The sequence below is a fragment of the Catharus ustulatus genome, chromosome 5, assembly GCF_009819885.2.
Source record: "Catharus ustulatus isolate bCatUst1 chromosome 5, bCatUst1.pri.v2, whole genome shotgun sequence".
Taxonomy (NCBI): domain Eukaryota; kingdom Metazoa; phylum Chordata; class Aves; order Passeriformes; family Turdidae; genus Catharus; species Catharus ustulatus.
Genome location: NC_046225.1, coordinates 42,496,412 through 42,518,637, shown reverse-complemented (window position 1 = coordinate 42,518,637; position 22,226 = coordinate 42,496,412). Strand labels below are relative to the sequence as shown.

At 47.0% G+C, this 22,226-nt stretch overlaps 1 protein-coding gene across 2 annotated transcripts; it reads right to left on the bottom strand.

The window, feature by feature from the left end:
- Nucleotides 1–11,368: 11,368 nt before the first annotated feature.
- On the bottom strand, nucleotides 11,369–12,843 carry HELT (helt bHLH transcription factor). Of its 2 annotated transcripts, none has more exons than XM_033060745.2 (4): nucleotides 12,788–12,843; nucleotides 12,314–12,418; nucleotides 12,071–12,167; nucleotides 11,369–11,947 (listed from the first exon to the last, which is right to left on the bottom strand). In XM_033060745.2, exons 1-4 carry the CDS (start codon nucleotides 12,812–12,814, stop codon nucleotides 11,451–11,453), a joined length of 726 nt encoding a protein of 241 aa, XP_032916636.1. In that variant the 5' UTR covers nucleotides 12,815–12,843; the 3' UTR covers nucleotides 11,369–11,450. The 2 variants fall into 2 exon arrangements, with proteins under 2 accessions (XP_032916636.1, XP_032916637.1); XM_033060746.2 differs by having other exon boundaries at nucleotides 11,369–11,944.
- Between the last annotated feature and the right edge of the window lie 9,383 nt (nucleotides 12,844–22,226).

The window sequence follows — 22,226 nt, the reverse complement described above, 5'->3', positions numbered from 1 at the left end:
GCATGCAGGGTGGCAGTTTTGTAACCATTAATCTTTGTTCTGGCCATTTTCAGGGACAGAGTCCTTGTTAGATAGGAAGAATGTACCATTATGACCATTACTTTTTTCCAGACCTGCCAGCTTCTATGATATCTCTACTGATCAACACTTTACCTCAATCTAGTTTTCCTCTCCAATCTGGTTCCTCTGAAATCTGAATGAGGCAATACTCAGTAAAGTAAAGGAAGTCACATGCATGAGGCTGAGCTTATAAGCAAATCCTTGCAGGGTCAACACTGTGTTATCAACAATGCGTAATATGTATTATTTTTTTCTATTGGCATACATTTTGAGCAGTGATTAGTTGGTTGTAGTGTCAAATAGCATGGAAACTTTATGATCTACTCCATAGTACAAAGTATTACTTACATTATGGTCAGAAGAATGACAGAAAAAAAGGTGAAATGAGAAATTAGAAGAATTTGGGACTGCAACCTGGCAGTAACATGGAATCATGAAATGGTTTAGTTTGAAAGGGATATTAATGATCATCTCGTTAATCTTGACTTGGAATCCTCTGTCAGTAGGGTCCTGCTTGCTCTTTCTAATCTGTCAACTGGTTAATCTCATCTCCTAGAAAACTTCAGGATGATAGTGGGTTCTGGAATACATCTCACATAGAAATTGTGATCTTGTGGTATTGAATATGTAAAGGCTCTGAAGGCACCAGAAGACAACCCACAAGGAGAAATTATATCAGCATAATAACAGGAAGAGTCTTTTATAGTTTTTTTGCATTGGTTTCTTTTTCTGCCTCAAACCATGCAGTAGCATTTTAAGCTAACAGAAGAAACACTCTGCTGTGATAGAGTTTGGAGACTGAGATGAAGTTAACTCTCCCTCAGGAGACCATGTATCTTATGCTGAAGTAGTAAGACAATACAGCCTTGGAAATCATGGTGACAATAAGGCTGAACCATGATGAGTGGTGACATCCTTGGAGGTCCATTTTTATCTCTCATTCATAGGATCTGAGCAAGCATCATTTAGCAGTCTGGTGTCTGTTGGCATGTTAACTATGATCCTTAGAAAAATTTCTGAAGTTATCAATGACTTTGCTGGGAGTTTGCTGGATAAGTAGACAGCTATTTATGCTAATAATTAGCATAACTTCCTGTTTTTCTTCAAAGTGGTCATTATCTAATGTTGGGGCTGTCCCAGGCAGGGCCAGGAGTTGAACTTTGATGGTCCTTGTGTGTCCCTTCCGATTCAGGATATTTTATGATTCTGTAATTTAGTCCTTACGTTCTGTTTAAAGTCTGATTACAATCATGACACATGGTTTTTTGGGTATGGAGGGAAGGTTTGAAAACCAGTCTGAAAGAGCCCTGGAGATCTAGTTATAGGGACAACACATTGGGTTTTCAGGAGAATGTGAGATGTTTGGCTACTCCTTGAGCTCAGGATATTTTCCCAATGCCAGGGAAATTATCCACTCTGAAAAGGAGCCAGTAATTTAAGACTATGAAGAAACTCAGCTGTGATTCTGACATGCTGGTAGTCAAGTGTGGGCAAATATAAATTCTTTGACCACAAAGAAAAAATGGTGGTTGTGAGACTGTGTTCTAACATGGTGCACTGTCCCAAAAATGGAAAGAAATCGGATGAGTAAGGACTTCGGCACCAAAATAGCACCTTATCTAAGCATAATCTTTCTTTTTAAAATACACAAAGTTTCAGCACCAAAACTGGTCACTGAAGAATTCTAAATAATAATCAATTCTTTTTCTAAAGATAGGTTTAAAGATTGGCTATGCTATGATGTATCTATTTGTAATGAAATGCCAGTTCTTAAACATGTTTAGGAGAATACAGCATTATTCACTCCACTCATGTTAGCAGCCAGAGCTGATAAAATTTCAGTGACTGTAATGAGGGAAAGGAAAAGAGAGGAGAAAATAATTGATTTCCATTTAAAGCAGTGGAAAACAAAATTCCCCCCTAGTATGCATGTGCTTAATAATATAAATTTTCTAATTTTAAATGTAGATGTTTTATACATAGAGTCCTTGAAGCCCTCTGCTTCATGGTGGCTAAGGTGGAAGAGGAATAACATGGCTGTAATTATGCAGACTAAACTTTTGGAGCTAAACCAGTGCTGTGGAGGGGCTCAAGCTTCTGAGCCTGACATTTTCACAACCAGATTATGGTGAAAGGACACCAGCCTTCAGTGGATGGCTAGCAGTTTTGTCTGAAATAGTGCTTGCTGGAGGGAAATGGTAAATAACCCATTCTTCCCCACATCAAATTCTTTCCATCTGGTCTGTAGTACATTCAACTAGTATATTAAAAGTATTTGTCAACTGTACAGCTGTTTCAGTTCAGTGGCTGGACTTGTTACACCTGCTGACTGTGTAACAGACGCACAAAACCCAGGATTTTTAAAAATCAAATACAATATTTTAGCATGGAGATGTCTAGCCCCTTTGAAATATAGGCTACTTGCCAGGCAGCAATGAGGGTGGGATTCAGCTGCCCTGATTTTTTCCCCCACTTGTATATCTGAATCTGACCTATTGATCCCACATTCCCTAAGAATTCAAAGGGGAAAGATATATATTCCAAGGAAAATGTACACTAATTTCACGATTACAAGCCACACTGATTGTAAGGCGCACTTCCAGGTGTCAGCAACGTTTTGTTTTTCCTCCATAAATACGCCACACCGGATTGTAAGCCGCACTTTCGTTCACAGCGAGGATCTGCGTGCAACTTTCACAAAGTTGCCAAATAGTAACAGAATCGTGGGATCATGGGGTTTACTGGCTTGGCCCCCCTTGGGGCGGCTGCCAGCAAGCGGCCCCAGCCCTGCTCGCCGCTGCCGCCAGGAGGCAGGGGAGCAGCGTCCCTGGCTGCTGCCGCCAGGAGGAGGGAGAGGGGCATGCCCGGCCGGTGCCGCCACTGTGCCCCCCGGGGGTGGGCAGCACTGCCGCTGCACCGCCACTGCCCCGCCGCCGCCCGGGGCCGGGCGGGCTCTGCCTTGGCTTGGGGCTGCTACTGGCTTGGACTTCCTGGTTGGGAAATTTCCAAAATTTGTTCATATATAAGCTGCTCCTGAATGTAAGCCGCACTTCCGGTTTGGGAGCAAAATTTTAGTCAAAATGGTGCGGCTTATAATCGTGAAATTACTGTACTTATTTTTTAAGGGAGGAAAAAAATTATCTGATAAATTATTGTTGGGAGCTGCCTGTTTATCCCTCTTGACTAGAAAGATTGCTTACAATGATAAATTCATTCTCAGACCTTTTCTTTTGAGACAGTTAACAGTTCATGTCAGATGGTCATAAATTTTGGTGTGTTCTATTATCACACCACTCAAAAGATTTTTCTTTTGTGGTATGGTGTTGCAGTTGGGAGAGATGCTGTCATAGTATAATCTTGTTTTCTAACAAAGTAATTTTTCCTAGTACGTGAATGAAAAAGTCCAGTCAGTCCCATCCCATCCTTCTATTTTAGTCTAGTAAGGAATTAAACCTGCCAGCACTTTGGCTGTGTATTTGTGGACCTACGTCCTCATCTTATGTCCTGGCCAGCTGTGATTGGATGCTCAAAGGTATTTGGTGCCCTACCAAATTGTGGTAGTTTTCCTGAAATAAAGAAATTTTGGGTTTTTTTCTGTTTGCAGTTACAATGCCTGGAATACTTTTTGGAAGGCCTTTAGGAAGCTGGATGCTGGCAGGAGTTGTTACCTCTCTGTTCCAGAACTCTATTCTCAAAATCCCTGTAAATTCCTGCTGAAACAGCAACTCTCCATGCTACATTAGCAATGAGTTATCATTCTCTCTCTCTATTTGATCTTAATCTGAAAAGGGAAACTGATTATAATCAAGCTCTTTGGAAGAGCTTCATAAAAAAAGCTGCCAAACACAGTCCCAAGACCCCTTTGCAAAACCGCTATAAATTAACACAAGATATTCCCATGACCAGCAGGACAGCACTTGTGTTCTCCCAGCTGCCTAGCTATGTCATATACTTCTCCTAGGCATGCACATCTTTTACCTGCTTGTTGCTTGTCATATTCAGTAGTGTAAGTTGTGTTGTGAAGAGATGGTAAAAGCTCTTTCTGGGAGTATAAAGCAAAGCTGACTGTAGCACAGTTGCTAACTGTGTGTAACACACAGCAGACTAAGAAAATCCAGGAAAATTCTGCCCCTCTGCTCTGGTGAGACACCACCTGGAGTGCTACATCCAGTTCTGGGGCCCTAAGCACAGGAGGGAGATGAACCTGTTGCAACTGAGTCCAGAGCAGGGGCACCAAGTTAGAGAAATGGAGCACCTTTCTTATGGGGAAAGGCTGAGAATTGGGATTTTTCAGCCTGGGAAAGAGAAGGCTTTGGGGTGACCTAATTGTGGCCTTTCAATACCTGAAGGGAGCCTACAAAAAAGATGGAGAGAAGCTATTTACAAGGGCTTGTTGTGACAGGACAAGGGGGAATGACTTCAAACTGAGTGTAGGTTTAGAGGTTTAGGATATTTGGAAGAAACTCTTTACTGAGAGGGTGATGAGGCACCAAAACAGGTTGCTCAGAGAAATTGTGGATACCTCATCTCTGGAGGTCTTCAACACCAGGCTGGCTGGAGGTCTGAGCAGCCTGGTCTTCTAGCTGAAGGTGTCCCTGCCCATGACAGGGAGGTTGGAACTAGATGACCTTTAAGGGTCCTTCCAACCCAAGTCATTCTATGATTCTGTATTAATTTCCTGGAAAGAAGATGCGATGCTGCAGCATGGAGAATTGTAAATAGCTTTAGAGAAGATGTAATATTTGGTGGAGAACAGCATGCCATGTTGGCTGCTTGCAACCTCCTCACCATGGAAAGATCATTTGACCTTGCAGAGTTGGATTAACTCCTCCATATGCACGCAGAAGGAGGCTGGCCTTTCCTTTAATTGTAGATTGTTGTGCCTAGTTGCAGCATTTTTTCTTGAAGGAATGTTTTATGCACTGAGTACCAGAAGGGGAAGGACCTGTCCTGTACATGACTTCAATTTCATGATCAGCATAATTGTGTGTTTAAGACAAGATCAGGTTATTTTCTTCCCATACATCTTTATAAACATGTGACTGTAGAGTTGAACTAATGTAGTGAGCATGAGGTGCCACTGAAATATGCATCACTTACATATTTGGCAAACTCTCTGATGATACAACTCCACCATGCCTTCTTGTGGAAGCAACTGTAGCTTCATGGATGTCCAGGAAACTGCCACCTGCATTAGCTAAGGAAATACGTACAGTATATGCATATAGGTAACAAACATGTAGGAGTCTCTTATTTGCTTTAACAAATTCTCTTTTCTGCAGATGGTGCCTTGTAGACACTGGTACATTTATCGTAATTGTACTAGTTTTCCTAGATCTTTGCTGTCTAGCAGGTTTTGACATTATGCAGTAAATTGTGAACTCTTGCTCATACTTTTTTTCCAATTACTTTATTGCCTTTTCCAGACATCTAAGAGAATTACAATAATAATTACAATTACAATTATTACAGCAATAATTATTACAATTATTTCAGTAATAAAACTCCAGGAGTAGTTTTTTTTCTCATTTCCTTAAGAGAGGAGAAAGTACTGTATGGAAAAAGTTTGTGGCATAGAAAAATTACTACTATATCCTATGATAAAAAGGTATTTTGAAATGGAATACGGAAGACTCAGGTTATACTGATTCCCTTAGAACATTCCAATATATAATTGTGTTGGATGGGATGCATACTCATGCATACATTGTCTCAGGGTTTCCTGAGGTTCTTGACGTTTGGTGATCTGTTCTCAGTGAATGTCAGTGATCCCTGTTACACTTTTCTCAGTTTGAAGCTATGTGGGATTTGTTCAATAGGTTTTGTTGTTATTGTTCCTTCTACAGATACCAGTCCTGAAACCCCAGCAGCAATTTGATAGTGAGGGTAAATTATTTCCATAATACCAGGAGAAACCATTTAGGAGAAAACTCTAACCTTTACTCATGGCTGTAGTGGTGTCTTGTAGTGAGTAAGGTTGTACAGGTGTATCAAACCTTGAGGTTGCCCTAGGGTACATTAAAGGGCATTTTAGTTTGGGGGGAAAAGTAAAAAAAGACCAATCCTATATCTTAGTTGTAAAAGACTGACCTTTAAAGGCTAACCTCTGCAAATTCTTCCCCTGGAACGGCACTAATGTAGCATGCATGGGAAGTTATGAGGATTGAATAAAGACACATTTAAACAAATAGCAGCTAAAGACTAGGAATTACTGAGAAAAACTAAACTGAATCCAGGTGTACTATGGAAAAGTGCCTGTATAAGCTTCCTATGTGCGTGGTACACAATGGTCTACACATAATCACATATATCTGCAGAGGAGGAGAATGGAGGGAAGTGCAAAAGCCATAGTCTTCCCTCCTCCCTAGCAGTGAGAAAGCACTGAAACCATGTCACAGCTTCCTGCTAGTGACTCTAAATTGAGCATCTCCTTCAAGCTGATATCTTGAGAGCAAACCCTTCCCTGGCAGACTGCCGTCTGATTTCTCCTTTGAAAGGTTGAACCAGTGCACAGTGGTTCCTTCAAAGAACACAGAAATGGCTTTGTAGGGGAAGAGTGGTTATGAGAAGGTGCCCCCAAAGAGGAGCACAGTTTTTAGCATTCATCCTTGAGACTTCAGCTGACTAGAAGAATGTCTAAGCGTCAGACTAAGAACTGAGGGCAAGGGAGATGGAGGTATAGGCTGTTGAATCACAATTAAGTTTTCTGACATGATCCTGGTCTCAAGGGTTCCAGTTGGACTGTGCCCTACTTTAAATACCTGCACCCTTTATGGGACTGAAAGCATAATTCTGGTGCTGGAATTCACAAGAGATGGAGATGCACTTCCACAAAGCTAGTAGGAGACCAGTGTTCTCTAAACCAAGTACTCCAGGGTGAGCTGGTGTAAACCCTACTACATGCTCTGGGTTAAGCCCTTAGCAGGGATAAAAATATCTTCATTATCTTCACCAAAAGCATAAGTTACACAATTAAGTCACAGACCCTGTAATGGATTCTCTATTCCCTTGAAGGGCTCCCTTGTTAGAAGGGTCTCATTTTTTCAGTTATACAATCATTATGTAGACTACAACTGCATTTGGAGCTGTTGTATTCTTACAGTAGTTAAAAATTAAATTGCCTTTAACTTTTCAGAGCATACATGCTAAAATTTAGATTTTCTGATAGCAAAAGTGGATTTTCAGCCTAATCAATTGTGTTACTTCTGATGAAGCATAATGCACATTTCAGTTGCTGTAGCTTGAAGATGAATGTTAAACAATCTCTTTCCTAGGTTTAATATTTTTTTATGTAATAAATTTCCTAATTTAATATTCTGAGTTTGAATCTTACAAACTACTCCTCTTTCTTCCCATTTGATGTTTCATCCAGTAGTCTTCAACATTGTTTTTCCTCATCTTTTAAAATGAGTTTTGTTTGTTTTAATATACCACTCTAAACACAGTTTGTTACATGGCTAGGTATCCAACTTTAACCTTACATACGTATTCAAATTACTTTTCTTATACTTCTTTCTATAATGAGTTTTCTCTTCAAAAAAATTCAGTGTTCTTTTCCTAAAACAGCCTTTATGCACTGTGTGGGAAGTTTGCTAGAAATAGATATGATGATGTGAGACTCACCCAAAGCAGGAGGCAAATCTGTAAGATCAGATGTTACATCTCAATAAATATGGAACCGTTTTCTGGAGGGTTTCTTTCCAAAAGTCTGCCTTTGCAAAAGTGTTGCTGGACAAGCCTCCAGCTGCTTCAGTAGCATGTGTCTAATATGCAGACTGTTCCACAAACAGAAGGCAAACAGAAGGTTTTCTCCTCCTTGTAGTTTATTCGATTTATAATGGAAAACCAATCCCCCTGGACTTCTAGGCACTATTTAATTCTCTCCAAGAATGTGGCAGAAGAGCAATAAGCTGATCTGATGGGGCTGATCACTGTACTCTGGCACCTAAGACTCGCTGCTCTCCTAAGCACTTCTGACACAATCCTTGTCAAATCATGCAGGCTGTCCTGGAGTTCCTTTGAGCCTAAGGAAGAGCGCAGCATTCCACGGAGCAGTGGGACCACAAGACTTATAAAGTGGTGGGATCTTCACCATGGGAAAGGGATCATATCCATATCACTAAGAAGCTAATTATTGTGTGCATCTTCACTGAAATAGATCTGTAATTAAGGGCCTTGGTTGGTGCAGTTCTTCCTCTTTCCCTCAGTTGCTTCTTTCAAAATCATGGCTCATTACCTGTAGGTGTGCTGATGCAGCTCTTTGTGGTCCAGTGCTGCAAGCAGGGTACCAACCCAAAGTACAATAAAAATACTCTTCTAAGTTAGCTACTGACCTGATTGATGAGATGCCCCAAGAATGACTGTGTTGTCCTGAATTTGGGGACTTTGTTCAGTGGCATCAGCTCTGTTTCCAAGGCTGGAAACTCCACACTACCAGCAAAGCCCCTAGGTCTTTGAATAATGCATTCAGACTGGTACAAAACCATGGGAAGAAAGAAGAGTTCTGATCTGTGTTATATATGCTCAAAGTCCATAAATATTCTTTACTTATTTAAATAGCAAAAGTGAGACAGTAGAATTTCCTTCCAGACTTTGTCAGTTACCTATTGAAAACATAAAGTTTTAAGATGGAGAGCTTTTGCACAGACTACTTATGTCTCTTTGATCTAATTGATGATGCTTTAAATAATAATGCAAATAAATCCTTGGGATACATGACAGAGCTGGAGATGCTTTCAATAATGCAATATTACAAAGATCAACATGAATTCTTCTACTGTCTGAGTAAATAGCAAGAGACAGTCAGTATCAGATGCAGAATTGTGAACTCACATTTTGCTGTCCTTTGATCCCAACATGATTATTTGCTCTCAACATAAAGAAATTACTGATGTGTGACCATGCTGTACAACTGTTTTCTGGGTGAGAAGAATTGCAGTACATGCAGGACATGGAAAGTGTGAGGAAAAGAGAGGAATTCTGATAGCAGGGAAAAGACGTGGAAAAGAGGGCGTGAAAGGCATGGGAAAGGAAGGCAAGGCAAACTTTGGCAAAAGAGATGTGAAAGTCTAAGAAGGAGAAAGATGCTAGCTGAAGGAAAGGAATAGGACATGATAGAGCAAATCATTCACTACTAAGATTTTTAGCCAAGCAGGTGCGTAACATAGAATCTAGTATTTTGGGGGCTTTGGGAATTAAAATAGTTTATTTTCAGGAACAACCCCTCTCTATTCATTCCCTGTGCTAGATGCTGCCAGGTACCAGTAAATGGCACTCCTGTTCCAGATGATGAGCATTGCCAGCCCAGACAGGCACCCCACCTGGGACCAGGCCCAGCACAGGTATCATCCAGTTTCTACCTGCTCCCACCAAAGGTGGAAGATGATGCTCATGGCAGAGTTAAAATAAATCCAAGGGGGAAGAGGCAAAGGTCTTTGCCCTATAGGCACAGAAATGTAAAGTAAAATCAAGACAAATGAGCTGAACCTCTGTCAAAAGACAAGGGATAAATGCCCCAAGACAGCTCTGTACTCCACTGCCTATGCTGACTCACCTGTGTGCACAGAGCATGGTGCACAGGTGTGGATCTGAACTGGGAAGTTAGCTCAGCTCCCATGCCTGGTACAGCTGACTTTAGCAAATTCCAAAATAATTTTGGGGCCAAAAGCGGGAGGGTGAGCTCAGAGCCCTGAAAGAGTGGAGGGAGGGGAGACTTTTATCCTAAAGTCATTGTAAAGCCAAAGAGGGGTTTATCCTCCACAGCTAAATGAAAATGAAAAGGGGGAAAAAAAATCCAGGATAGCAACATTGGAGAGACAAAGACTGTCATGGACCAGTGGGAGTTTGCAAAATTATATGTAAATGACCCCAGTTTTGACCATGGTGGCCCTCTGCTAATCCCAGAGAGAAAATCTACTTAGCAAAGGAAAGTTTTGTTTAATTTGGTTAACAGGGGCCAAAATGCTGAATATCTTTATATTTTCAGGAAAATACCATATCTTTAATGCTTCAGTGACAAAGCACACAGAATAAAAGTCTTGTAGCATTTTGTTTATATTCTGCACCCAGTGCTGATAAAAATGAGCATTAGACATGTGTTTTTATAATTGGCACCAGCCATTCCTGCTGCTGAACGTGTTTGGCTGAGTGCATATTGTTCTGTGTACACTGACTGAAATAGAGGTTCCCTCTGGATTTACCATCCTAAAGGTGCCCCGAGGAAATGAGGGTGTTTTTTTTCCCTTCCTAGCTGACTCACCATCATCCCGCCGTGTGACCTTTTCCTCACTAATCTGGGATAGGAGCTTTTCCTGTATTTACAGGTTAAATGGAAGATACACATTCCACTTTTTACTCATTGTAATGAAGATCTTTTTGTCTGTCTCCGAATAAAGGGTCGGGTTGGTTTACAAATTGCGGGTCAGCCCATTCCGCGACCTGGGCAAACAGCCCAGGTCAAATCTCCTCAAAGCCTCCCCACCCAACTGGAATAAGTTAATTTACCCCTCGACGGCTCCGGCCCCGCCGGCCATGCACCGGTTGCCCTGCTTCCACAGGCTGTGGAGACACCCGGGACTTTTGGTTCAGCCGGGGCTGGAGCTGTCCCGTCGGGAGGGAGCCGTGCCGCGGTTCCGCGCCGACGGCGAGGCTTGAAGGACTCTCTCCCGAAGCTTCCATTGGTTTTATTTTCGGAGCCCCGCACCCTTCCAGCGGCCGCCTGCCCTCCCCGCCCCGTCCTGCCCTTATTCATCCTCCTCTGAACAAGCTGCGCTGCAGACAAATCCACTGGCAAAACACATGGGAGATGCCGTTCGGACACATGCCTCTGGAGCACCCCTCCACGGGCGCATGGGAAGGCAGCACCCGCGGGGTTTGCCGGGGAGTGGGGCATCTGTCACCTCCGGGATACCCCGGGACTCCCTCCCAGCCTCCGGTGACAGCCTGGAAGAAGAAGCCGGGCGGCGCCGACACCCGGCCCGTCAAGCCCTGCCCCGCCTGCCCGAAGCGCCGGCCACGGCCGTGCATGCAGCAAGCTCCTTGGCCCTCGCTGCCCCACGACGCGCTCGTGGGTTTTTTTTGCCCGGGGTGGATGCATGGGGAGACTCCCACGACCACCCAAGGAAGCTCCCTCACGTAAAGAAAAAGCAGCGGTGGGTATAAACGTTTATTCCAAGGCATCACTTGTACAGGCACTGAACCCGGAGATGGGAAGACGAGCGGGTGGGGGCACAGCTTCAGGCCCTTGGAGAGGGCGGGCGGGGGCACATCTGGGCCCCCGGGGGCTCCTTGCCACCCGGGGACCCCTGCCCCCGGCAGCCTCCCCGTGCGCGCGGGGGTAACCCGCAATGTCCGCGGTCATAAACAGGTGATTTTTCAGGCGGGACGAGTCTCTATAGCATGGAGGGGTGCTGGCCCGGGGGCAGCCCGAAGGCGTTGGGGTGGGAATGGCCGAGGAGGTTGAGGTAGTGGCGGTCCAGCCCCTGCACGGAGGAGAGGAAGGTGCTGCGCTGCTGGCCGGGGCTGGCGAGGGGTACGGCGGCGCTGGGCAAGTGGTAGGGCAGGGAGGGGCTGCGGGCGGCGCCGTGCCAGGGGAATGCCCCCGCCGAGGGCGGCTGGAGCACGCCCTCGGCGGGACTGTGGACGTGCCCGGGGCACTCGGGCCCAGAATGCAGCTGGTAGGAAAAGTCCGGCTCCGGGAGTGAGCCCAGGGAGGTGAGGAGAGGCTCAGTAACGAAGCGTGCTTTGGATTGGAGAAAGGCCAGGATGCGGGCGTACTTGGTGTCTTTGGTCTCCATCCTCTCCACCGTCGTCAGGTAGTGGACCAGGTTCTTCATGCACTCGTGGTAGCCGTAGTGGAAGTAGTTGGCGAACTCGGAGAGCAGCTCTGCTGGAAAGAAAAGGGAAGGGAATCGAGCTCCTCAGGGTCTGGCCGGGAGGGGAGCGGGGAAAGCCGCCCCCACGCCGCGAGGGACCCGGAGGGGGCCGCGGGAGGTCGCTCCCGCCCACCTACCCTTCTCCCGGCCGCGGGGAAAGTCCGCCGAGTGCAGGGCCCGCAGGTACTGCACCGTCATCTCCAGGATCTCCGCTTTCTCCAGCTTCCCCGAGCTCTGCAACGAGCAGAGGCAGGTGGGCATCGCCTCTCCCCTGAGGCTGCTCTGCGTTCCACTGGGCCGCCCCTTAACCCCGCCGTATCAGGGGGGATATCGCGGCGCACCAGAGAAAAGGGCGTAGGGGCTACTCCCCCCACGCCTACCTGCTTGGCCAGAGCCATAGGCACCGTCTTCCCCAGCTCGGTGAGGCAGCGATTTATGCGGTCCCTCCTCCGCTTCTCGATCACTTTGTGGGAAACCGGCGTCCTCTGCAAAACATATGGGGCGCGTTAGCGGGGGAAAAGAAAACAGATGGATCCAGTCTTGCTGTGACAGCCGCCCCCGGCCCCGGTCTCGACCCGTCAGGGGAAGCCAGTCCCCAACCCCGCTCCGAGCAGCGGTGCCGGGCGCGACGCGGCCTCGGGAAGGATGATGCTCCGGTGGCAGGTCCTCTCCGCGCGGCCTTGATGGGTCCCCGACTGCGCGGACGGCCCCGGCAGGGCAGACTTGCTTTTGTGAGGGAGGTGTGGTTGTTTTTTGTGGGGGGGCTTTTCGAAGGGAAAGGTGGTGAAGCGCTCGGGACCAGGCCGGCTGGGCGGCCCCGCAGACCTGTGCGCGCAAGGCGGGCGGCGACTCACCCTCCGCTCCTTGAGCTTGGAGGCCATGGTGGGCTCTGCATCCCCTCTCTCTCCGGCCCCCTTATAAAGCCATCACTTCTTGGGGGGGACCCCGGGGGGCCTCCACGGGCCCGCTGATCCCATAGGATTAGGGGCGAGCGGCGCCGAGGGAATGTATGCATTAAAGATCAGGGTGGAAGGGGGCGAGAGGATGAGGGGCTTTTTTTTCTTCTCTCTTCTTCCTTTCTCCCCCTCCTCGCCCCCGTCCACGCAGCCGGGGGCGGCCCAGCTGTGTCGCCCCACGTGGACCTCGGGGACACACGTGACTGTCCCACAATAGCGGCGGGGACGGGGCCGGGGATGCGGCGAGCGGGGCGCAGGGCGCGGTATCGCGCTCTGCGTCCCGCTCGCCACATCCCCAGCCCCGTCCCCGCCGCCAGCCTTCAAATCCCCGGCACCCCCTACCCCTCCCCTTAGCCCCGGCGCTGACTGCATTTTAAAGCCTGTCCAGAGTCATTAAAGTAATTAAGTAAGCCCTTAATAGGCTGTTCCGCCCAGTTCAAGGGAGAACCCTTGGAGACGGAGTGGCCCCGTTTGTTCTCAGGCTTTTCTCACACGACTTGGTGACACGTCCATCTTTATAAGAGATGGCAGCGAGGATTTTTTTGTTTACACCGCTTTATGCGCCGGGGACACCCCGGCAGGTGTGGGACTGGGGGGCTGGCACACGATATCCCCCCTATCACCCCCCCCTTTTTTTTTTTTCCGTCGGCCCGGGGAGGCTCTCGCCAGCCTTTGGCACACGACGCTCCTTTTTTGTGTGGTGTGCGCGTCTGTGCGTTGTTGTTTTACCCCCCCTGCTCTCCCCCACTCCTTTGGAGAGGCTCAATTTGTAGCCTATTATCCTATAGGAAAATGTCCCATTGAAAAGTATGAATAGTTTCATTGGGCCTAAATTTTAATAATGCGGGTCAAAGAAAAGAGGGGCAAATAAAGAGGGGATCGCAGCTGGTCCGAGAGTGCATTATTCGGTGTCACCTGCGAGCGGGATCGCCGACAGACCCCCTATTCATTTGCCTAATTTTGGTCAATTTAACAAACTTCAGGAGAAATTATTGTGGCATTGTTAAGGAGGGTAAAGCTTTCTGATCGAATTAACAGCATGTTTTGATCCGGTAAATGTCATTAAAAAGAAAGAAACAATCGCGTTTAAAGGGGGGCTCCGAGTTAAACGCGCCAAGTGGAGACGCCGGAGCGCAAAGCTCACAAAGGGAGCAAGTAACTGCCACAGGGGAACTTTTGTACGCTCACATTGCTGAGGTTTTTTACACAAAAAGGCATTATTTCATACTTGAATACGTTTAATCCAACAATTGTCTATTTTCTGCAAACATATTTTCACAGCATTGTTAGCTTTCCTCTCCGCGGCCCTCCGCCCGGGCAGCCGCGCTCCTCGCCTGGCGAGCGCACGGAGCCCCCGGCCCGCCCCGCACAGCCCCGCACAGCCCCGCACCGCCCCCGCCGGGGCCGCCCCGCCGCGCCGGGGGGGCCTCCCGCCCCCGCCGCCCGCCGCTCCCCCCGACAGCGCGGCGGCGGGCGCGGGCCTCCCCGGGCCTCTCCACGGCCGCCGGTGCGCCTCCGAACCCGGCACGGCCCCCGGGGCCACCCTCCCGTCTTACCCCCCCGGCCCCGCCACCGCCCCCGGCCCTGGCGCTGCCGCGGGGCGCCGCCACCCCCGACGGGGAGGGAAAACCCGAGAGCGACCGGGCCGGCGGCGGGGCCTCCCGGCGCCTGGCTCTGCCCTCCCGGGCGACGCCACCGAGCCCCGGCCAGGGCTGCGGAAACGGCGATATCCCCGCCATGTGAGCTCGGGCAGTTGTTCTCCCAGAAACTCCCACGTCTTCTCCCCTATTCCTATTCCCACCCTTTCCCCTTTGCGGTTTAAAATGACGAAACCATCCCACCACATGTCCCCGGGTGAGCACGGCGGGTGGCACCGCCGCTCTCGCCCGTTCGTTTCCCCATAAGCGGCCGGAGAACAGGCGCGGTGCCGGCCCTCACCCCACCGCCCCGGGCTGGTCCCCACCTCTCCGGGCCGGCCGGGAGCACCGACGACTCCGCGGGAGGGGGTGGCGGTGCCCCCGGGGCGCGTCTACCCCGGTCGGCGGGACGGAGTGGGCAAGGCCGGCTGCCCGCCTGGGCACCCCTGCGTGCCGTGCCGCCGGCCGTATTATTCTTCCAGGAGCCTTGTAGGTTTCGGTATATTCATTCTCGTACAATGGGATTAAACACTAACCGTTATCATCCAAATTAACTAAATTCTGAATAGAAAATGAGGGGGCTTTTATTTTTTTCCTTCTCTTTTTGCTCCACTGGCAGAGATGGAGTTGATCCTCTTACTGTCTGTGTTAACCGCCAGCTGCAGGCACCTGCGAGGCAAGTTTTTACACGAGGGAAGTTGTTTATTTGCTCGCTGCCTGTTCCCTCGTTGGTTCCGCCGCGGGCCGGGCTGCCCGGGTCAGCGGCGGGGGTCGCGGGGTGGCCGTGGCATCCCCGCGTATACCGCCGCCTCGTCCTCGGAGGGCTTCGGCGGAGTTGAAGCCAGAGGGAGATCACCCGACACTGGCGGACTGTCAGACTGTCACACTTGTAGGGAAGCCAGGAGAAGGCGGGTTTGGGTATATTTTTAGTTTTTAATTCCCCTCGAAAGACTATTGGCTCTCCTTACGGGACACGCGTGCACGGCTCTTTGGCAACCCACGGCGGACACCCGCGTCCACATCGATGTGTCATCGGTCATCTGTCCTCCACCGGTTTTCGCCTCTCGCCCAGGAGCCCCGCGGGCCGCAGCCCTTTCCCCAGCAAGGGGCTGGCCGGGCCGGGGCGCAGAGCCCTGTCCGGTACGCGCGGAGCCGGATGAGCCCGCCCTCGCCCCGACGGCTGCAGGGGAAGGCAGCCAGCACCGCCCCGGTCGTCCCTCACCCTCTCCCCCGGCCGGTTCGGGTGTCCAGTCCTGGCGGGGCTGCGCCCCGAGGGAGCGGCCCGGCTCGGCCCCCGGTGCGCTGCCGGGGTGCGTACGGCTGCCCCGTCTCAGTGGCATGCGGCCCCTGTCCCGTGGGCGCTGGGGCTGCCAACAACTGCTAGACGTAGGCTCTGGCAGGGAGGTGGAGATCCTCTGGGAGGTGTCAAGCTGCTTTGAATTGGCATCTATGTTTGCCGTTTTGTGAATACAGGTTGTCTTTCCTGTGTTTCTTCACCCCCTCTTTTCTTTTTTTGGTTCCTGTATAACGTTGGGGTGACACGCAATTACTTCACCAAGTAATTGAAACTGTGGAAATTAGGCTTGAAAATAATTGTCGCTGTGTGGAAGCAAGAAATCAGCTAACCAGTCTGCCATGGAAAGAGTTGTCCATGCAACTGATGTATCAAGTGCAGAAGTGTCCCAGTGTGGCCGGGGCTGGGGCTGGCCCTGCCAGCATGGTTCAGTCCCGTACTAGAGGTTCTGCTTGTAATGTGGAGAGGCATTCACACTTCTGGATGATCTCATGGCTGCTAGGGAATGGCAGAACTCACAAGGTGCAAAAGGTCCTACTTGCAGAAGTGATAGCTTTATTACTTGGCAATCCTGGATCTGCAAAGAAGTGATGATCTCTTTAATCAAGGGAAGGCATTTAGTTTAGGAGCTTAACCCTCAGATATATCTACAGCAGTTCATCACGTGGTGCCAGCTTTTGCTGTGAGTTAGTTCACTCTCACTCTCAGCGAGGCTAGGCTACGTTAGCAAGTTTCCAGTCTTTTCATAGCTCCTAATGCACTCTGCCTCTGTGTATGAGGCTGTTTGGTCCACGTCTTGTTCCTCACTGTAGAGGTATTCCTTACCTCAGTGTTACTGTTTGTTCCAGCTATAGTCCACTTCCGTGTGTTTTTCCTAGTGGAAGGACCATGCTCCTCTGTTTGCTCACCTGCCATGAGTAGTGGCATCAGCAGGGGGCAGGTGATAACATGATAGGACTCCATGCCAATATAGTCCTTCACGGAAGAAGCCATGCTTGTAACTATGAGTCTTTTGTCTTGTTGAGTAGATTCAGAGTGCTCTCCTCAAAATCCTGGAATGCTTGAGGAGGTGCTGTTTGTGCTTCAGAAGATGATGTTCTTCTCATTCTGTGAAATACGGTAATGCCCATAAGCTAAACTCTGAGCTTAAAAATTCTAAAACTTTGATCTTTATTGTAAGAAGTTGTCAAGTATCTCTATGGTGGAAGACAGGATTTCCAGGTCAGTATTGCTCCTGAGTGCTGCTATGTGCTTATTTCAAATTCCATATCTGAGGAGGTGCAGTTCACTGTAAGTACGTCTTGTGGTACAATTTCAATATAACATACTCTGTTCTCCATGATTAAAAGCTTTTCAGGAATGTAAACTCCATTATAGATTACTTTTAGATTACTCTTTGTAAGAACTTTTTTGAGTGTGGATTGCTTGAAAGTCATTCTCATACGCTCCTATAATTTGTAATATCTCCTTTGTTGCCTTTTTTCCTAGATATAAGATTTTAAGCTTATGTTTAGATTTTTATGTAGTATAGCTAATATATTCAGAATTACATAGGGTACAATGTTTCACTGATTAAAATCAGGTGTAGTTATATATGTTATAGCCATTTACAGGGGCTGATTTACATTGACAGAAGACCTGATAACAGCTTTTGTCCATCAAATGCATATATGTGGCAAAACTTAAAACTGTCCCCTGTGTGTTTGTACGAGGTGAGTCCCCCAAGACAGTTGATAGATGTTTGCAGTTTTCCCAATGACAACTGTCTTCTTGGCCACATCACTATTGAAACAGAATATGTTGTTCTTTAAATGACAGCCTGTCAAACTGAGAACAGAGTGCTAAAATTCAATTCAGTGGGATTCAGGTAATCATGAATCACTGGGGAGATGTGCATTAGATTGCTTGTGACCAAGGTGTTCTAAATAGCTAAATAGCTAGATTAGTGACAGTCTGGCACAAATAAAGGCTGAAAGATTCAGATAGTATAAGGACGTTTTCTGCAATGACATGTCTAACGCTGAAAAATGTCTATCCCCTACTATTAAGTCTTAGTAAAACCTAAAAACCTGCTCAGCATGGCTTCACAGAGGGGAAGTTATGCTTAATCCACCCAATAATCTTCTATGATTAAGTGACTGGCTTGTTGGATAAGGAAAGAGCAGTGGATGCTCTAAAGAAGAGAAGGCTTCAGGGTGACCTTATCACAGCTTTTCAGTACCTGAGAAGAACCTACCAGGAAACTGGAGAGGGACTTTTTACAAGGGCATGTAGTGACAGTACAAGAGGTAGTGGCTTTAAACTGAAATAAAGTAGATTATTTGAAAGAAACTGGTTGTTTGAAAGAAATTCTTTACTGTGATGGTGGCACTGGAACAGGTTGCTCAGAGAATATGTGGATGCCTCATCCCTGGAAGTGTTCAAGGCCGGGTTGGATGAAGCTCTGAGCAACCTGGTCTAGTGGGAGGTGTCCCTGCCCACAGCAAGAGGGTTGGAGTGAGATGATCTTTAAGATCCCTTCCAACCTAAGCTATTCCATGATTCTGTAATACCATCTGCTTGGCTTTTGATATTGTCTCCTGTAACATCCTTGCAGACAAGCTGATGACGTGCAGGCTGGATGAGCAGAACTTAAAACTGGATGAATTGCCCAATTCAGAAAGGGATGGTTTGTGGCACAAAATCTAGTGTCTAGTAACTACTGGTGTACCCTGGGGTTCAGAATTTGGTCTAGTGATGTTTAGCATCCTCATTAATGAGCTGGAACATACCCTCAGCAAGTTCACAGATGGCACAAAACTGTGAGGAGCAGTTGATATACCAGAGAATCATTCTGCCATCCAGAAGGGCCTCAACAGGCTAATGAAACAGGCTGTCAGGAATGACATGAAATTCAACAAAGAGAAATGCAAAGTCCTGCAGCTGGGAAGAAACAACCCACTGCACCAGTACATGCTGAAGGGCTGATTGACTGGAAAGCTGCTCTGTGGAGAGAGGCCTGGGGGTCCTTATGGACATCAAGTTGAACATGAGCCAGCAGTGTGTCCCTGTGGCTGAGAAGGCCAATGGTATCCTGGGACGCATTAGGAGGATTTCTGCCAACAAGCTGTGGGAGGTGACCCTGCCCCTCTACTCAGCACTGAGGGTGTCTACATCTGGAGTTCTGGGTCCAGTTCTGAGCTCCTTAGTACAAGACAGAGATGGCCACACTGAAGAGACTCCAGCAATGGGCCGCAAGGACGATTAGGGGATTGGAGCATCTCATGTAGGAGGAGAGGTGGAAGGAGCTGACACTGCTCAGCATAAAGAAGAAAAGGGTCAGGAAAAGCTTACCACTGTGTTCTGAAGGAAGGGTGTAAAGAAGTTGGAGCTGGACTGTTTTCAGTGGTTCTCAGTCATGGGAACAGAGGCAATGTGCACAAACAGAAACACAGGAGTTTCTGTCTAAAATAGAAAACAATTCTTCTGTTGTAAAGATGATTAATCACTGAAACAAGTTGCCCACATAGATTGTGGGGTCTGGAGGTAGTCCTGGGCAACTAACTCTAGGTGGCCATGTTTGAGCAGGGAGGGTGGACCAGATGACCTCCAGAGGTGTCTTCCAACCTCAACCATATCACAGTTCTGTGCATTTCCGGCGTGAACATTTAGTTTTGGTGTAATTCAGCCCCACTTTGGTTTGGCATAGAAGAAATGTATTTTAATTTTTTCTTACTCTACGCAGCAGATTGAGCTCTTTTACTCTGTTCTCAACAGGACAATTCATTTAGATTCTGGGTTTCTACACCTGTGTCAAACAGAATAAATGGGAGGGAAGCACAGTCTTTCTGTTAATTGTACTTTACCACGTGTTGTATTTCAGCTTGGCCCATTAAAGTCTCATTAACATCCATTATACTTATGACTGCTTTGTAAACAATGCTAATTCAATAGGACTTCAGAGCTTAATTCCCTCTAGAGTCCTTTGTAACTCCTAGCCACGACTTTCTTTCTAGCTGAAGTGGAAAAGGAGACCCCTGTGAGAGATTTATGGACTCTGCAAAGTCTATTAATTTAGTAATGCCATAGTTCAAGCATCTTATTATTATGAGCCCCCAGTACTGAGCTCATTGAGTGGATTTGGAACATATAGGACTTCTTTTCATCAAAGCAATGTTCTTTGGTTCAGTCCAGCTTTGCTCTTCTTGCCCAGAGACTGGGTGGACCAAACACTAGTCCCTACTACACTGGCTTCCAGACAATTATTTCTGAAATGTGCCCTTGTTGCTAACTCAGAGAGTTAGGATGCTGCACTATGCACAGGCTGTGCCAAGCTTTTTAGGTTTAAGGTTCCCCTGTAGAACAGTGAAGTGATATCAATGGTCCTGCATGCTACACCGGTGGCTGGCTTTTGTGAGGTTAATCCAGTGTTAGCATATGTCAAGAATCAGAAGCCTAAAATCTCCAAGACTTTGTGAAGGCAGATAATATAAAGTTTATACTGTGAAATAAAAAAAGAGAGAGGGACTGATACCTCGGGATTCCTGCAGAGTCTGTCTGTCATGTAGGCAAGGACTGCAGCCCCAGCCTTTTGCAGCTTCATTATTGCTGTGCAGGTGGGGTTGCCGGCCCTCCTGCTGGCTCTATAGCGTGGATACTGAGTGGTCTCTATTGCTGAAGGCTGAGTCATCACTTGTTTCTCTGTATCCCATAGTAGCTTTGAGTTATCTAGTGCTTTGCTTGTGTCCTTTATTCAAAGAGAGGAGAGATGGATACAACCAGGAAGGGAGGAACACGCAGCTGGGAGGCGCCGTTCTGTCTGCTACTGGGAAAAGGTATGTTTCAAGAGTTAAAAGGCTTTCCATTGCTGTCTGACTTTTTGTTCTGTGAAAGTCTTACCCTTCTGATTGAGCGCTGAAAAGTGTTCTGTTTCTGGGAAGTTTAGGTTGTTCTTCAAGTCAAATTCTTTGTCTTGCACACTGCCCAATAGCCCTCACCTGTTTCTGAGCTCATAACCCAAAGGCAATCCAATTGGTTTTGACAACATGTGAAAATCACACTAATTCCTCAAAAATAAGTATGAAATTTGCTTGCATATAAATAATCACTTCTTGCATAAGTACACTTTTGATGATAGCAAAGTGAGATCTCTTCTGCTAGACAAACAAGACATAACTATTAAGTGCAAACACTTTCTTTATAAGCTGTCAAAGTATTCTGGGTAAGCATCATCCCCTGCTCACCCTGTCCTTTGATTCTTTCTTAGTGCACATCAATCTAACGTCAGAGAGAGAATAACAGAGCCCTGGTCATACCTTGTAGGGATGTTTTTCTGCCAAAACTGTTTGTATCTGACACAGGGATAGCAGATGGTGACCAAATATTTCTGCAACAACTCTCCCTTTCTAGAGCATATTGAAATCCCAGCATTCATAAGTCATGATCCCCTAAACTCTTAAGATAAGTGAAGAGCCCCCAAACTTGTAAGATAAGTGAAAAGTTAGGAACTTAAAATTGTCAGTAGTAAGGGCTTGTTATTTCAGTGGTTTTCCATTTGTGTTTTTTCCTTCCTCTGCTTTTATGACTCAGGTTCTCAAGCATTCTTCATAACCATTAGAATAGTAAATAACTTTCATGAAAACTTTAGATCCTGAAGCAGAAGTGTAAACCACCAAATATAATTAGATTTTCTAAATGAAAACATAATGGTTTTAGGAACAGTAGAAAGTGTCTCAGTGCTAGATATGGTGCCACCCATTTTTCATCTGGCTCATTTTTAAAACAAATTGTAGCAGACAAGGAAGAAGTACCCATGTCCCCTCTGGTTTTAATGGCATGTCTATTTTGATGGAAAGCTACTTTACATGTCATGAGCATGTATAACCACCTTGTGCATGTCCTGAGGTCCCATTTTTCCTTCACATTCATATTCCATCCTCTTGATGGCACAGGCAGAAGTGTGTCTGGGCACCCAGCCAGTTGTGGTGCTTTGAACATTAGTGACTGCTTTTTCTAATAAATTGGTTTGGTTATGGGATAGGGAAAATAGGGCTTGAAAGTGTCACTGCTAGAAAGGAGAACTGGGAAGAGTTTCTCAGTGACAAGCATTGGAATCACTAACTCCATTCTACTGATCTGGCATTGCTTCACCATAAGTATGTACATGAAAATAATATATAAGTGGCAGTGATATAAAAAGCACAAACTTCTGCACTGTTATCTTACATGCATGTGTGAAGATTCATATAAAATGTAGATTGGAATGTCACTGTGCCCCATGGCACATGTGGCTGACAAGCTAGGAGGGAGTGGAGAATAAGTCCCACAATTTGGTCCCAGCATTTGCAAGGTGGAAACATCCAAATTCTTCTCCCAGAGCCCATCTAATGGTGGTACCATTAGATAAAGAAACAACATTGCCTGTATT